Source organism: Haliotis rubra, unplaced genomic scaffold (assembly GCF_003918875.1).
Source record: "Haliotis rubra isolate DU_JTF1 unplaced genomic scaffold, ASM391887v1 Scf89, whole genome shotgun sequence".
NCBI lineage: Eukaryota > Metazoa > Mollusca > Gastropoda > Lepetellida > Haliotidae > Haliotis > Haliotis rubra.
In genome coordinates this window covers 2,063,121-2,085,452 of record NW_025767623.1, presented here as the reverse complement: position 1 = coordinate 2,085,452, position 22,332 = coordinate 2,063,121, and the positions used below count along the sequence as shown (strand labels likewise).

Sequence of the window (22,332 nt, the reverse complement as noted above, 5' to 3'; positions counted from 1 at the left end):
GGTCAAGGCAAAGAAGTGGATACTTGCTTCACAATTTGTGGGGGAGCCAAAAGGGCTCCAACTTCAAGTTCGAAGAGGAGAACCTTCCTGCATTGAAAAATGGAGGTGAGAGTATGGCGTAATGATGGCCTTGTGATCTCCCACTTACACAGTCCGCCGCGATTATGTTTAAGTATTGTTGCATCTGGAGTAATATATGGCAATCACTCATATACATTTTAATTATTGATGGGTGTATTATTTCAACCACTGTCAGACGAAAAACTAGATGCAATAGTTTTAAGCATCTATGCTTTCTAACATGTCACAAATGTTAGCGTTCCTTTGAATTACGAAAGCCTAAAGCAGCCATTTTTTGTAAGATAAGATAGTTTTTCAGTGACATTTCTCTTTCCTTCGATTAGTTTTCTCATTGCTTCGTGTATTTTCTCGTTATTTCAATATTTTCTCATTGCTTCAATTAATTGGTCAAGTATTTAACAACTTGAAATGCAGAAATTCAGAATGATTTCTCGTTGCTTCGACATTTCGACTTCGATTAATTTTCGTGGATGTTTCGGGCTAGTACTATTTTAAGACATAATATAAATCTAAGCATGTGAAGCATGAATATGACATCGTTGCCATCGTTAATAGTGAGTGATAATGAGTTTTTCGCCGCTTTTAGCAATATTCCAGCAATATCACCGCGGCGGAACACCAGAAATGGGCTTCACACATTGTACATGTGGTGAATCGAACACGGGTCTTGGGTGTGACGAGCAAACGCCCAGACGTGACTTAATATGTCATGTTTAGATTCTTGTCAAAATTAATGAGCTAAGCTTGGGCTTAAATTGTTAAATAATATAATCTCTTTAATTTGATTTATTACTCATTTAGTATTAAGATATGGATATAATGATACAAACTTTGAAATTAATTCAATGATTTATATACTATTCTGCCTTGTTTCGTTTGATTTAGGACTCATTTAGTTAGCCAATAATGAGCAATCAATCACTGTATTGGCGGTTAATCCTTTGAAGGAAGGGCGTTGTTTTTACGCAGACACAGCCACGACAGAGTGTATTCAGTATAGATTAATAAATCTACATACATAAACTCTACCTTTTGACAAATCCGCTGTGTAAGATAAAAGTAATTAATCAATCAGCGTGTTATCGGTTAATCCTTTGATCTATGTTTATAATGTTGAATATTTACTCCAGACAAAAGAAATGTCAAATGGGAACCTTTGTCGGGTAATCTAAGTGGTGTTACCACTAATTATACCTGTTATAAATTCATTAACTGACCATCAAGTGAATGATGACAAATAACATGTGTAGGTTTATACCACCTAACACGGGTTACAACGAGGGAGTATTAATTGCTGTATTGCATGCAATTTTAATTGCATGTGAAAACTTATGGGCCGAAACTGTTTTGAGAATACAAACAGAACTTCATTGTTGCATAAGAAATACATATAAGCATTTGCTGTGTGCTAAAACTGTATGTACCTATTTACCTAAGTAAAATTTCAGATTCTTCTAGCAATGGCAAAATAGGGTTGTTTAGTTTACCGATTCAAATAAATCAAATGTTAATTTTTAATATCACGCGTAATAGACGTCATATTTTACATGACATGATTAAATATCGAGGTAAAAAAACACAGAAATGGGATCAATTTGGATCAGTCATTATACAAATAAGGCCTAACGACACCAAGCGATTTTGACAGAATCGTCTATGAAAACAAGTTGTAACTCGGAAACTAGGCAAAGTAGGAGACAAAATTATATGACAGAAGATTGTGAGAACATATAGCTTTCATTTTCCACAACAGTTGTCACGATTTCAGGTTTATACAAACCTGTAAACAAGATAATTTACCCCCTGAAATGTACATGAATTCTGCATCGGCCCTCGTAATCTCCTCATATGACGTCACAGAGACGCCCCGCTCTGATTGGTTGAAATTTCGTTCGCGGGTGAGAATTGTGCACTGTTGTCAAAAAGGTCGATTTAAGTTGATTAAAGATCGAAGTGACTAGTTTTAATGACGGGGTTTCATTTATAACGATGCCAGTTAGTGATTTATGTATTTGTAACCCCCTAGAGTATATGTGATCTTTAACTGTGTTGTACCGCAGTTTCAATGTTGAAGGCGATCTAAATAAGCCTGGAAGCGTATGAATACATATAGGGCAAAGGTCAATATCGCTGCCCGCATTCTGATGTCACGTGATTGTCTCAACTTTCCCCTGAAAATGGCCTCTTGGGTACATTACACGTGTGCTAAGTATCAAAAATATGTCATCACTTATTTTAACACATGTGGATAATAAAATCAGTTTAAATACAACTGAACAGTTTTTTGTTTGCATTATAGTGTATTAGGCCTATACTGAACGCCAATTCACCAACAGCCAGAAGCGTATCATGTCAGTTGAAGAAAAGGAGAATATAGTGTCCTGTTTGTATGGGCTTGTCAGTCTGTGCAATTTCTTCAGGGGGAAGGTACAATGTGTGAAGCCCATTTCTGGCGTCCCCCTGCCGTGATATTGCTTGAATATTACTAAAAGCGGCGTAAAACTTCTAAACTCACTCCCTCGGTATCAACAGCCAATCGGACAATCCTGTCCAAGAGTCAAGTCCAAAATAACACTAAGAATTGTCTATTTATCCCTGAGGACGAGTCTTGTAATGGTGCCACGTGCGACCTGTACATTACACGTATAATCAGCATACAGTATCCAGCTCCCCAACCATTTGGAATTAGGAATTTACTTAATAAATTCAGATAAAACAGGTAACAATAAACATGATTAGACCAATATCTTTTTTCTAGCGAGTAAGCCATACATGATTGGCGATTTCTTAACAATAGAACGTCTCCAATGTTTGGTTGGGAGTGAGTGAGTGAGTTTGGTTTTACGCCGCTTTTAGCAATATTCCCGCAACATCACAGCGGGGGACACCAGAAATGTGCTTCACACAATGTACCCATGTGGGGATTCGAACCCGGGTCTTCGGCGTGACGAGCCAACGCTTTAACCACTAGGCTACCCCACCGCCCCTGTATTAAATATAGTTGGAAGTGCTGTGGGCTGTGTCAAACAACAAACAAACAAACAAAAACAAAATTGATTTTCAGTAATGAGAAGAAGCAAGGATTGTGGACTCAGGTGGAGACAACTCTGTCGGACTTGACCGTTGGTCAGCTGGTGAGCAGTCTGGTGACCAACACCCACCTGTCTGCCCTCGCCCTGTGAGGTAGTTTTATTGGGACGTGAAGTGGCGCGGGGACTTGGTTGAGGTAATCTATTAATTCGACATGCCGGTAGGGGCATCGTGTGTTGTTGCTGTTACAGCTGTTCACAGCGCGACAATGTGGTAACACAACAAAACGACAAACGTCAATGTCCTATCATTCTTTTATTTTTTTCACTCATTACTCACGTATTAAATGTGAATATTAGCAGAACATAACTCCAGATTCAAAGACAGTTGAACAGTTAGTATTTTGTCAAGTCACCATGGGCAGCAATGCAGGCTTCAATGCGGCGGGGCATACTACTGATCAAAGAAGTTAGAAAGTCGTGGTCCATGCTGTCCCAATATCGGACCACCTCTTCTTTCATTTCAGCAATATTTGTCAGATGTGTCTTATTGACACTTTCCTTCATAAGTCCCCAAACATTTCCTATTGGATTTAGGTCAGGGCTATAGCTTGGCCAATCTAATAATGTCATAATTTGGGTCCGAAACCAGGCCTGTGAATGCTTTGAGCGATGTTTTGGGTCGTTGTCCTGCTGGAAAATCCAAAGCTTTCCATAGAGCACGTGAGCAGATGGAAGTAAATGTCCCTCGAGAATATCTGTGTACCGCTCACTGTTCATATTCCCTTCAAATACACAGAGGGGCGTTGCCACTAAAACAGATATGCCACCCCACACGTTAAATTTCGGACTGTACTTTGGGCGCTGATACAAAGGTTTTTCAGTTTGTTTGGTCCAGAATTTCAGTGTATTAGGAAACAGCCACACATAACTTTCATCTGAGAAGATCACATTGTCCCAGTTTAAATGTCACATGCAACGTAAAACACAACTTAGCAGATTCTGATACCTTTCGGTATGGACTTACCGAAACAAATCATCAAAAATGCAAATTCAACTTATAAAGTTGAAAAATAACGCGAGGAAAAAACCGCGGGAAATCGGAGTTCAAACGATTCACTAATTTTCCCCCGACTTTTCGAAACTGGTTTCAACAGCTGGGCTGCGCTCATAGCACGAGCGCAGTGAAATAGGTTCGCGCAACTTGGAAGCGGGCTGTCTGGTGAATACTCGGTGAAGGCTTTGGTGTGAGCTATTTTCCTAATGTTTTGTTGATATCTCACAGGCGCGAGCTTTTTATATGTTATGACAGTAAATAAACTGTTTATATAATTTCATTTGTCTATTTCACCACACGTTCTTCTTACCGAGTCACTTTCTCAGTTCGATACTTAAAAGCAATGTCATTATTTAGCGTTGACAGAATTTCTAACTGTGATATAGATATGGCGTTGTCACAGACAAAACTCAATGTCTTGTTTTATTGACACCTGTGTGTCTGCCTGCCTGTCTGCTAATGACAATATTCAATACACAACTGCGATCACTGACCACATGCAATTTGAACTTAACACCAATCAGGCTATACACCATAAACAAAAAGCACTGATTTATGGCCCGAGTTCGGTCTCTGTAACATTATGTAATTACACAGACAGGCAGGTGTGATACTTGAACACATGACATGTTATGATGTCTGTTGATTGCCAAATGTTATACACAAAAAATGAGCATATATTTACAAAACCCAACATTTTTATATATACACACACAATGAGCCGTGAGGGCATCGGCAAATGAACCAGCCGTTACACTTGAGTGCACACCCACCCGCTCTGACTGGGTTCGGTATCCCGGCTGCTTCGTTTCTTGGGAAGTAAACCCAAGTACACAATATTGCACTTTTGATTTGCGATTGTACGCTTATAATTTTGTTTATATGTTTTTTTCATAACCTGCAATGTATATTATATGTCATGAATAAGTGATAATTGTGTTTTAATTATGTTTGATTTTTTGGTTGCATGTGACCTTTAAATTTCTATGCTGTAAGCACCAGTTCAACCTTCGCTCCTTTTGTTCAGGTTTCATGATCGGTGATGGAATTCCTCGACTTTTCTGAGGTAGGTTAATTTGTGAATTGAAGACGCCTGAACATGCGTGGGAGTAGAGCGGCTATTTGTTTAATAAACAGGCTATCTTGCATAATGAGAGTGACCTGATCAACAGGTGTGTACTGGGTAAAGGAAGGGTATACTGCGGCGACAGCGTTCCGTAAGACATACCTTATATCCGAATAAAAACTGCAGAGTGCCAAGAAATGAATTTCGTTCTCGACTTCATTACTGTTACATTTAATGCAAATGCGTTCTTCCAAAGGGGTCTTAGGTCGTTCAAATCTGCCAAGTTCAAACTGTAAAGGAAATGTACCACAACGAAAGTTTGCAAATATACCTTCCGTTGTGGTCTGTCTAAAATAGTGCTGACGCAGCTTTGTACAAATATGTCGCTTAAATAGACGAAATGTGCGTAATGTGTAACCATTCACTTGTCCCCTGTCATTCCACACCTCTGAGAATAAATAGTGATTGAGTGAGTGAGTTTAGTTTTACGCCACACTCAGCAATATTCCCGCTATATGGCGGCGGTCAGTAAATAATCGAGTCTGGACCAGACAATCCAGTGATCAGCAGCATGAGCATCGATCTACGCAATTGGGATACGATGACATGTGTCAACCAAGGCAGCGAGCCTGACCACCCGATCCCGTTAGACGCCTCTAACGACAAGCATGAGTTACTGAAGATCAACTCTAGCCCGGACCTTCACGGGTGTATAAATCGTGATATTACATGATTTGCAAACGCTTGTTTACAACATTAATTTGAATGTGTTTGTTGATAAAGTGAGCGGAATAGAGACGCCTAGTGGTTAAAGCGTTGGCTCTTCACGCCGAAGACCCGGGTTCGATTCCCCACATGGGTACAATATGTGAAGCCCATTTCTGGTGTCCCCTGCCGTGATATTGCTGGAATATTGCTAAAAGCGGCGTAAAACCATACTCACTCACTCATAAAACGAAAAAACATAAGCCTAGTGGATGAAGGCCAAAATAGAGTTGGGCTGTAACCTGTTTCAAATAGCGCATGCTCACCAACAGCCCGACCTGCTTCCTCAAGTTTTTCTATTCAAGGCTGAATAGAGGATGTGTGTTGAAAGTACACCATCCCACAATGGACACTGGTTTGGGAGTGGGAAGGTACAATCTTAAGAGACCCATGTTTGTGGATAGAAAATAGTTGAATATATTTAATACGGAAAATGAAGTATCATGTACGAATTTAAAACCATGAAATTTATAGTTAATTATTTTTAAGGGGGAAAGAGACGGAAATATCTGTTATCACGGAAATTAACACGCGAGGAACATGTTTAATGTTTGAAATGCTCATCCTTTAGTTCGGAGAGAGAAACTATTTTAGCACAATGTTGACTAAAGGCTGCTGTATAAGGTTAGACATAACGTATCACAGTTCACGAACATGTCAATATGTCCTGGAGTCGGAATGTACAGGAAAGGGACACAGATAACAACAGGGGGAGATTTGGTCAGGTTAGGTATGCAATTACTTACACAGTCTTACTTAAACAGTTCGGGTTGGTTTTACAGTACTTTTCAAATTTAACATTAATATCTCTCTTTGAATGTTATACAGTTTACATTCTAATAGGAGTGAGTGAGGTTAGTTTTACACCGCACTCCACAATATTCCAGCTATATGGCGGCGGTCTGCACACAATCGAGTCTGAACCGGACAATTCAGTGATCAATTATATGGGCATCGATTGGGAACCGATGACATGTGTCAACCAAGTCAGCGAGCCTGACCACCCGTTCCCGTTAGACGCCTCTTACGACAAGCATGGGTTACTGAAGATCAATTCTAACCGGATCTTCATTGGTTCAAAGAATAGATATATCAACACACAATCTACAAGAGATAACAATGGAAATGTATTAGTGCCACAGTCAAAAAGATATATTTTGTACCCGGATCTTCACGGGTCATTCTACTAGGAAGAGATGTACATTTTCACAAGCATTGTCGCAGTAATAAGAAACAGAATCTTTCATCTTGAAATAGATCACAGTTTAATTGACTAATCATATATCTCAACTTTGTGTGTATAATAGCAAATTTTCTAATTCCAAACGAGTAATATGATGGAGCTACTGGTTGTATGTAATGAAGCCCGATTTCTTTCGGTATCAGAAATATTATTCAATAATCTTATTTGTGGTTCATCAATGTATATCTATCCAGTAAAACTGACCAACCTTTTATATATTTAGTGTATTGTATAACATGATGACATGCTGAATGGCATGGACACTCCAGTGGTCAACAGCATGAGCATCGATCTACACAATTGTACGATGACATGTGTCAACCAAGTCAGCAAGACTGATCACCCGATCCCGTTAGTCGCCTCTTCGCCAAGCATGCGTTACTGAAGACCAATTCTAACCCAGATCTTCGCATGTTTTCTGTACAAGGAAAAGGAGCTGGTTTACCTAGGCAGCATGCTTTGTTGCAGCATACTGTGCATGTATGTACATCTAATGCCTGTTGACGACCTGGTTCTTTTTTAAGAAAATACAACGTTACTATGGAAGTCTATGGGGAAGCGGGGCTGCGGGGTAGCCTGATGGTTAAAGCGTTCGCTCGTCACGCCGAAGACCCATGTTCGATTCCCACATGGGTACAATGTGTGAAGCTCATTTCTGGTGTCCGCCGCCGTGATATTGCTGGAATATTGCTAAAAGCGGCGTTAAACCAAACTCACTCACTCACTCTATGGGGAAGCATTTGGTTTACTAGGTCAAAATAAAAGTTTCACAATTTATATTTAATAAAAATACTAATTGTTATAGTAGACAGTTTTTGGATGTCATAACAATCCCCAAGCATTCTGTAAAAGAAAAAAGTCACCAGAGCACATTGAAGTCAATCCAAACATCCATTCGTCACTACTCGTCTCTTTCCGTAACCGCTATTCGGCTTGTCCCGGAATAACACGAGTTGGTCACGAATGTCCAAACATCGTGCACCACGCACAAGTGCTGAAACGTGTTTTTCACGTGCCACTGGTCACGTGATCCTATCATTGCACGTCATGCATTCGCTCGTATGTTCCCATCAACTGTACAAAGTGAAAAAAACCACTTTAACGCACAATTCAGAACAGCCAATTCTTCTGCCGCGCCTCTCAAATGTGCAACGTGAACGCCGTTGGCATGCTGGAAGCGGGAACGTCAGTAAGTGACGTTGCAAGGACAATGGGGTGCAGCCGTCGGAGTGTTTATGATTTACAAACAAACTGGCACCACTGCTGGTCGATGACCGTCAAATTGTGTTACGTCACCTCCATAACCGTTTTTTCACGACTACTGGAACCACAACTGAGCTGTTTAAGGGCTGTTGTCGGCACAAACCATCCGAAACCGGCTGCGAGCTGCTCACCTTCGTGTCCGAAGACCATATCGAGGAACCATTTTGACACCCATTACGTCGACGTCAGCGTTTGCTGTGGGCCCGACGACACCTCTGATGCACTCAAAAGAGACTGGAAATGAATTGTCTTCAGTGATGAATCAAGATATACCCCCAGATTCGCTGGTAGTAGGATGAAAATGTGGAGGCGACGCCGTGAACCTTATGCTCAGTGTTGCGTACAGAAAGTTGACACATTTGGAGGCGGAAGTGTCACGGTTTGGCGTGTTTTCTGTGGGATTGCCCGTTCCCGACTTCTGGTTATCCGTGGGAACCTTACTGCTGCAGGTTACCGCGACCAGGTGCTAGCCCACGAACTTATTCCATTCATGGCACCCATTGGTCCAGGTGTGCACTTTCAACATGACAATGCCAGACCCCATACAGCCAACTTGACCAGGAATTACCTGCAGCACGCAGGAATCAACGTTCTTGAGTGGCCGTCAAGGTCACCTGATCTCAATCCAATGGAGCACATCTGGGATGCTCTTGGTAGAGGTCTGCGCACTCTCAAGAACCAACCCCAGAATCTGCAGAATCTTGGTGCTGCTTTGCAGGAACAATGGCGCCGACTCCCCAATAATGTGTTTACACGTATCAGACAGTCCATAAGGAGTAGCTTGGCCGTTGTGAAAGCACGGGTGGCCATACACGCTACTGAACGTTTGAAGGTGAGGTGAGGTGAAATTGGGTTTAACGTCGTGCTTGAGAATATTTCGCTCATATGACGACGTGCATGCGTGTGTATGTGCGGCTGCTTGTACTAGCCCAGACTGAAGCTGGTTTTTTAGTGCTAGCTCACTGAGATACCATGCCGCAGTGAAGCATGAATACCCCACTCAGACACAGTATACTGACTCTGAGCCGACCAGTCCTTGTTGTACCCATTAATGCCGAGCGCCAGGCAGGGACCAACAAGTACCATATTTTAACGTCTTTTGGTATGACGCGGTCGGGGATCGAACCCGCGACCTTCCGCTCTCCGGGCGGACGCTCTAACCACTACACCACGGAGGCGGTCCGAACGTTTGAAACATCAGATTTAATGTCGTGTGTCTTAACACTTTGTTTACGCATTTTATTGATAAATTCTGTAACCACATGAAACCGATTTTTGCCATTGTGATTATTTTCAGTTCATCCTAGCGACCTAAACAAATAAATAACCTCTATACCACATTCTTGTGTCCTTTCTTTTATATATATTGATTAAAATATGATTTAGTTTCTATTTTGACTTAGTATATGTCCGATCTCTTTATTATGCCATGTAAGTTTACAGATGGCTCTTCACAAACATGTGAAATAGTATTTATGCACCCAGTACACCCAGTCCTAAGAGACTGCCAGAACAAAGGGAGAAAACGTGCCATGATCGTTGACAAATTTCCAACAATATAGATAACAGTATCTATCCGATCGTTACTTGTATTTTTTAAACAATTTAGTGACAAAAATCAACTAGAATATTAACGAACTTAACGCTGTTGTAAACAGGGTGTGTGTCGATGTTAAAAGTTCGCTTTTGTGATGACGACTTTCAAATCTCATAATGGCTTAAATAATACTTTCTTCGCTAAAAGTAACACCGGGCGTCATTCACCTGACGTTAAAATTGTTCCAGTATTGATAAACATGCACAAGAAAAACCTCTATATTCCTGTTTTCGTACAGTACATACATGTCGCCGCCGCCGCCGCCATGTTGCGGTGGCAGCCATTGTGGTAGTCATGGCCTGGGTCAGTATAGCGCCAGCGCAGCATAACTATGGAACCAGGCTTGCAAACATCACTGTTTTGCATTAGACAAGTCCTTTTGCATTAGACAATAAACAGGGCGGTAACTAATTTTGAGCGGAGAAAATGTGTCAGTGACATATTTTCACATTTTATTTATTTGTATAAATACGGTATTGTATTTAAACAGTTTGGTTGTGGTAGTTTTATTGGATTATGTTTTTATTTGAGCGTGTATGGTATTTGTCTCCAGCTGCCCCAAGCTGGACCTGAGCTCTATTGTGGGAGAGTAGGGTGTGTTTTTTTTCTTCACTCAGTGGACAAGCTATTCCTTGATCTCTTATTGGTCATATTTTAATGTTGTCTACCTTTCTCCACTAACATCAGCACATTTTAAATTAGTCTACCACCTTAAAACCTTCTGACGGACGTCTGGTTTCTCCTCTTTTTACTCTCTGTTCAAGTTAGTTTAACTAAATAATAAACATTATGTAGGTTCTAATATTTATGTATAGTTACATCACAAACATTATTATTGCTTAGGTTTTAATATTGTGTTACGTGAAGGTATGAATGTTTTTTAGGATTAGTGTAAAATAATGTTTATAGGCATATGTTCATGTGTACGACAAAGTCAGGCAACACATTATCTTATGTGCCTGCTCAGCAGCCATCTTTGTCGGCCATGTATACTTGTTGGTACATGTAATGATTGTGCCATTTGCAATCCCATATGATTTTAATAAATGTTTATTGTATATATCTGTAAGGATATCACAACACAGACAATGCTGTGCTGGTAACGTATACATATATTATAGATGTATATGTTTATTTACGCCATTATCATGATTATGCAATAGCATGCATTTAGAATTGTCATCGCATAGCGTGATATGTTTTATTATCTTACCTTCATGTAAAATACTTTAATTTCATTGGTCAATGACGCTTTACGAAGTTTCCGTGTCACCCCTCCCAGGACGGGGACAACTGGAAAAAATATTACCCGCTGCCACGGAAACCGCCGAGAAGCTGAAGTGCTAACAATCGTATGACGAAAACCGTTCGATCAGCTGTTTTTGTGTTCACTTTGTACATATTTATTTTACCGACTTTCAATGCTTTATTTAAGCTATTTTATTCATTGAGTGGTTTGCACACTCAACTTAAACATAATTAACCATTTTTATAGCAGATTTAAGCTTCTCAGAATATGTTTCACTGATTTTAAAAATCCAGTCGAGAGGCAGACGCCATTTTGTTTACATGCCATATAGTCGGTCGCGATCTTTTCACATTAAATAAAATGTTTTGTACATTTAACATGGCGGTAAGATAAATACGTTATATGCTTCTTCCTCGGGTAATACGGTCTGATGTACGCCTCTTTGTAACAGTGTCACCCGAGCCGGTAGTCGAGGCATGACACTGCTACAAAGAGGCGTACATCAGACCGTATAACCCTCGAGAGAAGCAAATAACTTATATGATGAAGTTAGCATAATATACTTAATAGTATGTTAGATCACTTATAGATGGACATGCTGTTTCACTAAGGTAGGCGATGCTCACTATCACCTGAGTACCATATATTTCGTAGGTGGTTATCCTTTTAATGTGTTTATATTTCATATAAATATCACTGAGTGAGTGAGTGAGTTTAGTTTACGCCGCACTAAACAATATTCCAGCTATATGGCGGCGGTCAGTAAATAATTGAGTCTGGACCAGACAATCCAGTGATCAACGTCATGAGCATCGATCTGCGTAATTGGAACCGATAACATGTCAACCAAGTCAGCGAGTCTGACCACCCGATCCCGTCAGTCGCCTCTTACGACAAGCATAGTCGCCTTTTGTGGCAAGCATGGGTTGTTGAAGACCTATTCTACCCCGGATCTTCACGGGTCTCATATATATCATTGCAACAAATATGTGTGGAGAGTTATACATTTTCTATCATGATTATCATTGTGCTATTTTGCTGCTGGATAATCTATATAATCTTCTGGTGAACTGCATGTGTTTATTACTCACGTCTTCTTGGAATTGATGCAGTTTAAGTGATATTAATCACATTGAGTATATTGTGACAGATATAAGATTATTATTAGTACCTGTAACGGTAAGAGTTCCGCCCGTAATCCGCTTGAAATGTATTCTATTTATTAGGATTATTTCGACGGGTTGGGGTTTAGCGTTAGGATAAGGCTTTTTATAAAAACAACAGGCCTATATTCTTAGGCATAGAATGATTTTTTAAAATGCGGGGTTACGGGCGGAAATCATTCTGTTTACTAAGTTAAAGGGTGAAAACAAAAAATATATATTGAGCAATAAACTTGTGGCGCACAGTTCACACCCCAGCAGGCGTTGGTTTTCAATCAAGAGTACCACCCCTATCCTGCTACAAAAACACATTTTTATGCTATGTTTTTTGTACAGTTTAAATAATTGATAGGTTTAGAATCAATTATCTTCGACTGAAATGGAAACATGGTGGAAACAACCTGGTACATAAATCTCCGTTTTGAGCCACGAAAGCACATATCCTGCCATGTTTTCCTTATACCTTTTAAATAGACAGGTGCAGAATCAACTTATTGAGTGAAATGTCATCTGTATTGAACATATACCCGATCGCCAGATGGTTTGTAGTCGTCAACCTTGAAATCTAAAGGTAACCTGGTGGTATTGTTTAGTTAATACTTCATGTATCGATTTACTAAGGTATTTCCTTTCAGGTGTGCACATTCTCATTGAATTCCTGTCATAAATGTATCACATCGGTAAACACCAGCCAATACACACATTCTCGTGGGACGAATCAATCGAAGAGCAACACCTGCGGGAAAACGGTATCCAGCCAAGCATGTCTACAGCTGCCTGCGTTAACGATGCAGGTTCTGTTGCTGATTGTTATGTTGTTTAGGGCCGCACTCAGCAATATTCCAGCTATATGGCGGCGGTCTGTTAATAATCGAGTCTGGACCAGACGATCCAGTGAGCAAGAACATGAGCATCGATCTATGATGTCATTCGATATGTGTCAACCAAGCAAGCGAGCCCGACTGACTGACTGACTGAGTTTGGTTTTACGCCGCTTTTTAGCAATATTCCAGCAACATCACGGCGGGGGACACCAGAAATGGGCTTCACACATTGTGCCCATGTGGGGATTCGAACCCGGGTCTACGGCGTGACGAGCCAACGCTTTAACCATTAGGCTACCCCACCGCCCCGCTAGCGAGCCCGACCACCCGTTAGTCGACTCTAACCACAAGCATGGGTTGCTGAAGACAAATTCTAACCCGGATCTTCACGGGTTATGTAGCCATTCACTTTAAGAGGATTATATTCAAAACTACAAAAAATATATACAAAAAACATGAAAGAAAGGGAATAATCATTCACAATCATTGGGGGAAACAGATGTACCTGGGCATCAAAGGCAGAATAATGTTTGTGAACATAGAGTTAAAACAGTGATTAATAACTGATAATATGGTGCTTACGATACATGTCAGCCAGAAATATCAGAACTGACTATGTCCACTGGAGTTTTGCAAGCCTCAGCATACACATTTTTGGTCATGCCAAGGGAAGCCAATCCACATGCGTACCATACGACTTAAGTAATTATCTCCATCATAGCTGTAAAAAATATATGAATGAAGTCACAGAAATTCTGGTTAATGTAAGTCTTTGTTGTGACGAACGCTTTAACCACTAGGCTATCCCATCGCCCGATGTTTCCCCCTCTCTAGTTGCAAGCCTCGGCATACAGATTTTTGGTCATGCCAAGGGAGAGCACTCACTTCACATGGGTTTCGTGCTGCTAAAGCAATTATTTCTGGCATAGCGGTTAAATAAGTATGAAGTCATAGAAAATGAGGTTCATGAAACAAGGAAAGCATGTTCAACCCTACTGGTTGCACCTGCCACTCACACAGTAACCCCCGAAAGATCCAGGTTAGAATTTGTCTTCAGCAACCGATTCTGTAGTAAAAGGCAACTTACACTAACAGGATCAGGTGACTTGGTTGACACATCATCGCAAATTGAGTAGATCCATGATGTTGATCACTGGATTGTCTGGTCCAGACTCCATTATTTACAGACTGACGCGGTATTGCCGAGTACAGAGTTAAACACAAACAAACTCACACAATTACAATAAGGTTCTTGTCGTCTGGACCTTGCAGCAATACCTCTGCCATGTGACTGAAAATCCAGTGAGTGAGTATGGTTTTACGTCCCTATTAGCAATATTCCAGCCAGGGACACCAGAACCCAGGTATTCGGTTTGACGAGCCAACGCTACCCTACCACCTCCTGACAATCCAGGCATTCACTGACATTGTTGAAACTAGAAGAGACATGTTAATTTTCAATTAAGTGTGCTGTGCAAAAATTCTGCTGCTTATAAGTGGAGAAAGAAAATCACATGATCCTGACGTATTCTCAGGATTAAATCTGAACTATAAACTTTCAGGAATCAGAACTAAAACCAATGGTGAATATATGCATGACATTGTTATTAAAATGGAGATACATATTGTCTTCTAAAAAAACAAGGAACACAAGAGTCTGTTTCTTAGTCATATTGAAATATTCTGAAAGGCAAAAGAAACGTCGTAATATTAGGAATGACATTTGAGTATCAATGGAGTATTTGAACCTATTTTTTTAAATATACACCAGAAGTCAAGTTTGAGGAAACACGAATCGTGGTCGTATAGCCTGCATTGCCCAATAAAGTATTGTTTGAGATTGAAGTTAGAAATGTTTTTGTTTTTTTTGGAGAGGGAAAAGTTCCCACAAACACAACATTGAAATCGAGATGCACGTGCCTCATAAATGCATTCAGGCATAAATTGCCGGCTTGAATGGCAATCGTTCACTTGTTTTCTGAACACAGCAGCTATGACTAGGTTAACGAGAGATCAACCACAACAAGCTATTGGACGTCTGCACGCTTGTCAACATGCTCGAGTCATTGCTAATGACTTCAGTTGCAGCATACGAACGATAGAACGTCTTAGAGTGCGATCCAACGCCACCAGCAGCACTGATGACCGTCCACGTGGTGGTCAACCCGATGTAACAACACGTCGCCAGGACCGTCATATCGTCCATCAACCGCGTGCAAGACCTATTCGCAAGGGCCAGAGAAACAGCTTGGGTGACCATAGGAAACCACCAGCGACCAGTCAGTGACCTACCATTCGGCGACGTCTCCAAGCCAGGAACCTGTTTTGTCGATGTCCTGCCAGGAGACCCATATTCACCCAACGTCACCGCCGGGAACGTATCCAAGTGGACACAACAGCGGCAAAACTGTCGTGGGGGACAATGGAGAGGGGTTATCTTCTCTGATGAAAGTCGGTACTGCATTTCAGTGGCGTATTATTTTAAACAAACAGGTTCAAATGTTCCATTGATACTTAAATGTCATTTCCAATATTACGACATTTCTTTTGCCTTTCAGTATAGAATAACTGTCAATAGATTGACAAATCTCAGCAACACAGCTAAATTTACAAGCTCATTGCTATCACACTGATAACATTAAGGACTATACATTCTGTATCATATGGCTTGTTCAGTCTCTCCAGAGTTGTCAGGAATGTCCAATAGTGATCAGCCAGGTTTTCCTTGTTAGTTCTGGGAAGTCATGTCTTGTGTGCAGCAGCCTAGGGGGTAACGCAGTCTACCTCTGAACCTGCAGCTGGACCAGTCTAGTGACCATGACCTTCCATCTATCCTGCCACTCCTTGTATGTGTGATTGTCAACCTTCACCCAAGGGACACAACTCTGTGCTGGCTGATCCCACCTACACAGGAAAAACACAAATTGAGAACCTCAACCATTCCATTTTGTTGACACCAAATCTGAAGGAAGAGTTTTATGAATGTCAACTTCTTTATTATGAGGAACACAACGTTTCGTGGGTATATCCTTACTCCTCCAGCAGGTGAATGAATGCTATGAATGCTTTGTGTGATTGTTGTCTGTACTTGCTGCTATATAAATGTCGGTGCTAATTATTTTGTTCTGGCTTCCATTTGTTTGTTCTGGCCTCAATTTGTCAGTCTCTATTGCATTTATCCATTAGTGTGTGAGGTGAGGTGAAACTGGGTTTTACATTGTGCTCGAGAATATTTCGCTCATATGACGACGTGCATGCGTGTGTATGTGTATGTGCGGCTGCTTGTACTTGCCCAGACTGAAGCTGGTTTTATAGTGATAGCCCACTGAGATACCATGCCGCAGTGAAGCATGAATACCCCACTCAGACACATTATACTGACTCCGAGCCGACCAGTCCTTGTTGTACCCATTAATGCTGAGCGCCAGGCAGAGACCAACAAGTACCACATTTTAACGTCTTTTGGTATGCGAGGTCGGGTATCGAACCCGCGACCTTCCACTCTCCGGGCGGACGCTTTAACCACTACACCACGGAGACGGTTCATTAGTGTGTGTCAGACTCAAATATTTACATATATGTGTACATAGTTTATAGTTAGGAAGATTGGTTAGAGTTCCTTACGTAGCCCCCACCTAATTTTTTTAAAAATGCAAAGATATACAAGTAATGAAAAAGTACTTTATAAAATAGGCGGGGGGTACGTAAGGAATGAGTGAGTGAGTGTCTTTAGTAAGCCTTGTAACTCTCAGTCTAACCTCCACTAATTGTCATACTGCATGCTTACAACACTCCTTGCCCCAGCTCTCAGTCATTTCTATTGTTTCACTGATAGGTCAAGCTGACCACAGCTTAACTACAATGTTAAGATTTTAAACTCGGATGCCGTCTTGTACTACTGAAGAAAAGATATAGCTAAAGTCATGGGAATTTTAAGACGATTTAAGATCTGTGATCATTCAGAAGAATATCCTCCGTATCAGCTTGGGTACAACCAACCTGGTATATAACACCTGACCAGAATCCCTATATGTATACCAGAAATATATTTACTATAATATTTCCTAAAGATACCAACAGTATGTCTTTATGATCGTTGTATATTTGTATTAATATTATGTAACATTATAACTTGTGACATAGTTCAGATGTAGTTCAACTAGGTGTATTTTATAGACTTAATGAGTGATTCGAGCAAGTACATATTTATGTGATTCCATTATATTTCCTTATGTTCTTTCAGGGTGTTCAACACGTAGACCAAAAATAAACGTATCGGCCTCACAACTTGTATTTTTTAACGGACGAAAACAAGGCGCTGTTATAAGTGCTCTTACCCATTTGCCCTTTGTCCATTGCCTATATCTAATCCCAGCTGTCCACTGTTCATCACCTACCAGCACTATTTACCTGCTGGCATCTATTCAGCACTAATCAACTGTTACAAGTTGGCGTCCATTTGCCCTTTGCCAATCACACATCAACACCAGTTGACTGTTGGCTTCCATTGTTTAGCCTCCACCTTAGTTGTCTTATTACTTTTGTTGTTCTTACAAGTACATATACATGCTCTCTGCCTCATACCATCCATTCACCTGATGAAGGAGTAAGGACATACTCCGAAACGTTGTGTTCTTCATAATATAGAAGTCGACATCCATAAAACTCTCTTCCTTATGTGTATAATAGGGCAGTGCAATATTACCGGTAAACCGGTATATACGTGATACGATACGATTATCGCGATATGGTTTGGGTTCTGCAATATATTGGGTCATCCAGAGTTAGCTCCCTTTGAATTATCTGCCCTTATTTCCATAACAACAAAATGTGCTTTAAAAGTGCCAAATATACTTTTTTTTTCTGTTGGTTTCATGTAACATTTTACAAGTGGAAATGTATTTATAAGTGGCACCAAAATTGCCAAATATTCTACCCAATGATTTCAGTTTTGTGGGTTTGAATGGTTTCATATGTGACGTTTTGGAGGAATTAAGTGGCCTCAAATGGACCAATCTTTTAATAAAAGCAAGATTTATGGTTTGTCAAGATGTCAACTTCTTGTTGTGAATAACACAACGTTTCGGAGCGTATGCTTGCTCCTTCATCAGGTCATTGATCAAGTCATGGAGAAGCAAGCATACACTCCAAAACGTCGTGTTATTCACAATAAAGAAGTTGACATCCATAAATGTTGCTTTTCTTATGCATTCAATATCTAAATGTCCTTAAAAGATTTGAGCAATCATTTATTTGGACTTATTTGTAGAACCTCTGGCTCTGAGAGACCATTTCACAGTTCACGTTGTTTTGTTATTTTTGTTATCAATTTATCCTAAAGGCCAAAGTCTTATAAATTTTGTAGGACTGTATAATGCCATTCTAGTCAAGGATGTTAGTTATTGGAGGTCACGTGAGATTGTAAGCTCAAGTAGTTCACCTAGATCATGTTTTTGTTTCAGTTAGCAATAGTTCATGTTAACACATGTTTATATTGGCGTTGAATCTGAATGAATCACTGATTAACAATAATTACATACTGCATTGAAGTGCATTCTGTTGAAGCAAACAACACTGACCATGAAAATCATGTTATACTATTACCTTCATCATTATATTCGCAAAACGTTGATGTAGTACAGTACTTCAATTTAACATTCTACATTAAGGCTCTATATCATTTTATTTATCTGCAAACCATTGGCATACAACCATACACAAAGGGGACGGGGAGCCTGAAAGTATGGTGTAACAGCAACTGAGAAGATGATGTCATACACAGAGAGCTATTATGAATTTTTGATGTATGCACTTGGACAGAAACCTTCCAGTCAATATATCACAATATGTATTGCAATATCTCTTAAATTATTGCAATATATCGCAATATGAGAATCAGGGCAATATCCAGCCCTAATGCATAACTTCTAAATGCCAATCAAAGACCTAAATCTATCAATATCAAGTAAACATGTGTTTATAACACTGAGATTTGTGGTGTGTTACAAGTTCAGCTGACCAACTTTACTGGAAGGGTGAATTGTGGTGTCAGTTGATTGTGCAATTTCATTCTTGGGAAATCTCTGAAGAGAAATGCTTGAGTGAGGTCAATAGAAGCCAGATGTGTTTTTCTTATATGATTGTTTCATTGCAGCCAATATTTGTCTAATTATATTTTGATTTACTTGTTCCAGGGCATTTTCATTTGTGAATTTACAATAGGTCCATCCACCCATGTGGTCAATCCGTTTTTGAATGGATGTATGACATTACAACAGGTTCACCCATACTGCTGTCAGAGTTGCTTACACTTGAGGGTTGGTGCCAACAGACTTAGGTTCATACCTGGGATGTACCACCATAGTAAAAACATGGGATACTGTTGTACTACCTGGGCCTTGACCAAAAGAAATCTAGGATTCCATTGAACCACCTCGGTACAGGCAAAGAGAAACCAAGGATTCTGTTGTATTACTATATGAGTCCCCGCTAACAGAAACCAAGGATTCCATTGTACCACATGGGTCCAAGCAATGAGAAACCAAGGATTCCCATGTACCACATGGGTCCAGGCAATGAGAAACCAAGGAATCCATTGTACCACATGGGCCAGGCAATGAGAAACCAAGGAATCCATTGTACCACATGGGTCCAGGCAATGAGAAACCAAGGATTCCATTGTACCACCTGGGTCCAGGCAATGAGAAACCAAGGATTCCATTGTACCACATGAGTCCAGGCAATGAGAAACCAAGGATTTTGTTGTACCATTTTGTTTACTTGCTTTAAAGACACCGTTATTCTTACAAAATTATGGTCGGTAAGTCATATTACATGAACGACAAAATAGTCTTAGGGATATTTCTAGCATCTGGCCTATCTTTTAGGATCTCTCAGCAGCAGTAAAAGTGTTATCCACAAATTAGTATGACACCTCCCACACTCCAAATATTCTTGGTGAACGGGAACTAGCCACGGAATGTATCAGGTTACTCAAAACATACAAGTTTACAAGGTTGAAACAGTGATCACAAGTTCATAGACCAGCAGCACGAGTATTACCGTAACCACATGATCTAATAGACGGCAACAAGCACTGGTGTTCAACATGGTCAAGACATGCAGTATGGGGGATAAGGCTGGGTGTGTCATATTACCGGATTTTGATGCTATCTCTACATTTGGCCACAGAGTAAAAATACATACCAGTCTTGTAGAGCCGCGTGTGCCTGCAGAGAGTCTCCGAGTCCATCCCCGGCAAGAGTCAACCTCTTGTTGAGAATAGGAAGTAGTCTTTCCACCTGCTTCCTGTCCTGCTCAGTCACAGCCGACCTCAGCTCTGGAAGAGTGAGAGAGTTTTACACCACTTTTAGCAATATGCCAGCAATGTCATTGCAGGGGCCCCCCAGAAATGGGTTTCACAAATTGTACCCATGTGGGGAATTGAACCCAGGTCTTCGGCGTGACAAGCCAACAGTTTAACCACTAGGCTACCCCACCACCCCCTCTGGAAGACAAAACCATGGAGTCAGTTAGTTTTATCTAAACTATGCTTTGAAGAGGACATCAGTTGTCAGGAGAAAAGCTGGCACATACATACATACCAACAGGCACATACAAACCTATAAGCATAATCAGAGTACCGTAGTACAAAATAATCTTAGCAATAGTGAGTGAGTGTGTGTCGTTTTACGCCACACTCAGCAATATTCCAGCTATATGGAGGCGGTCTGCAAATAATCAAGTCTGGACCAGACAATCCAGTGGTCAACAGCATGAGCATCGATCTGCGCAATTGGGAGCCAGTGATCAACAGCATGAGCATCGATCTGCGCAATTGGGAACCGATGACATGTGTCAACCAAGCCAGCAAGTCTGACCACCCAATCCCGTAAGTCGCCTCTTATGATGAGCATGGGTCACTGAAGGTTCATTCTAACCTGGACCTTCACGGGTAATCTTAGCAATAAGTGAGTGAGTGAGTATAGTCTTAAGCTGCTTCAAGTAATATTCCTGCAATATCATGGCGGGGGACACCAGAATGGGCTTTGCACATAGTACCCATGTAAGGAACCTTCAGGATGATGAGTGGATGTCTTAACCATTAGGCTACCCCACTCACCATTATGACTGTCTTAGTCTATTTTAAAGTCTCTCTGTGTTCCCCATGTCTCTAATTCAGTCTGGACCAAGGATAAAGCCACAGTCAAGTGACCAGGGTACCTGGGCAAAGAGAGAGACCTGACTTCTTTCTCTCAATCTGTGTCCCTCTATGCTAATAACATGAACTGGATACCATGATGGTTCTGACATACCAAGGACAAGAACTAAATCTGGGATTAAAACCCAAAATCCACAGATCCTGTGTTGAGTAAGGGAGGCAAGTCTGCAATCTGTGACTCTAACTTCAGTAAAACTTCTGTCATTAGTTAGCAGTGACATCATATTGGCAATTACTGAATGTCATCAAAGACGGAACATAATGAGAGACTCATGGCTTATGTTCACAGAGCCAAAACTTCATTTTGAGGAATTGTCAAAACAAGTAGAAAACATATGTGAATCGACAAAGCAAACTTTCATTACACTGCTCCATTTGTTTCTGACTGACTGACTGACAGACTGAGTTTGGTTTTACGCCGCTTTTAGCAATATTCCAGCAACATCACGGCGGAGGACACCAGAAATGGGCTTCACACATTGTACCCATGTGGGGATTCGAACCCGGGTCTTCGGCGTGACGAACCAACGATTTAACCACTAGGCTACCCCACCGCCCCCCATTTGTTTCTGAGAGGAAGATGTTGACAGAAGATTAAGTCACAACAAATTCAGTTCAGCAGAAAACAACACCAAAGGAAAGGAAAATCTTGGTGCAAAAGTTGCTCAATACAAATGTGAAAGCTCACTCAAATTTGCAGAACAAAAACACAACAGTGCAGAGCATTCACATAATGGTGTAAAACATTCACATAATGGTGTAGAACATTCACAT

General features: G+C 40.7%; 1 protein-coding gene across 1 annotated transcript in view; it reads right to left on the bottom strand.

The window, feature by feature from the left end:
• Positions 1-15,902: 15,902 nt before the first annotated feature.
• LOC124263575 (AUGMIN subunit 5-like) overlaps positions 15,903-22,332 on the bottom strand; it is a 36,087-nt gene continuing 29,657 nt past the window's right edge. The window contains exons 19-20 of the mRNA XM_046698233.1: positions 20,544-20,676; positions 15,903-16,241 (exon numbers count right to left, since the gene is read on the bottom strand). Of these exons, the coding sequence (XP_046554189.1) occupies positions 16,118-16,241; positions 20,544-20,676 (257 nt within the window). The 3' untranslated portion in view covers positions 15,903-16,117. The remainder of the gene's footprint in view (positions 16,242-20,543; positions 20,677-22,332) is intronic.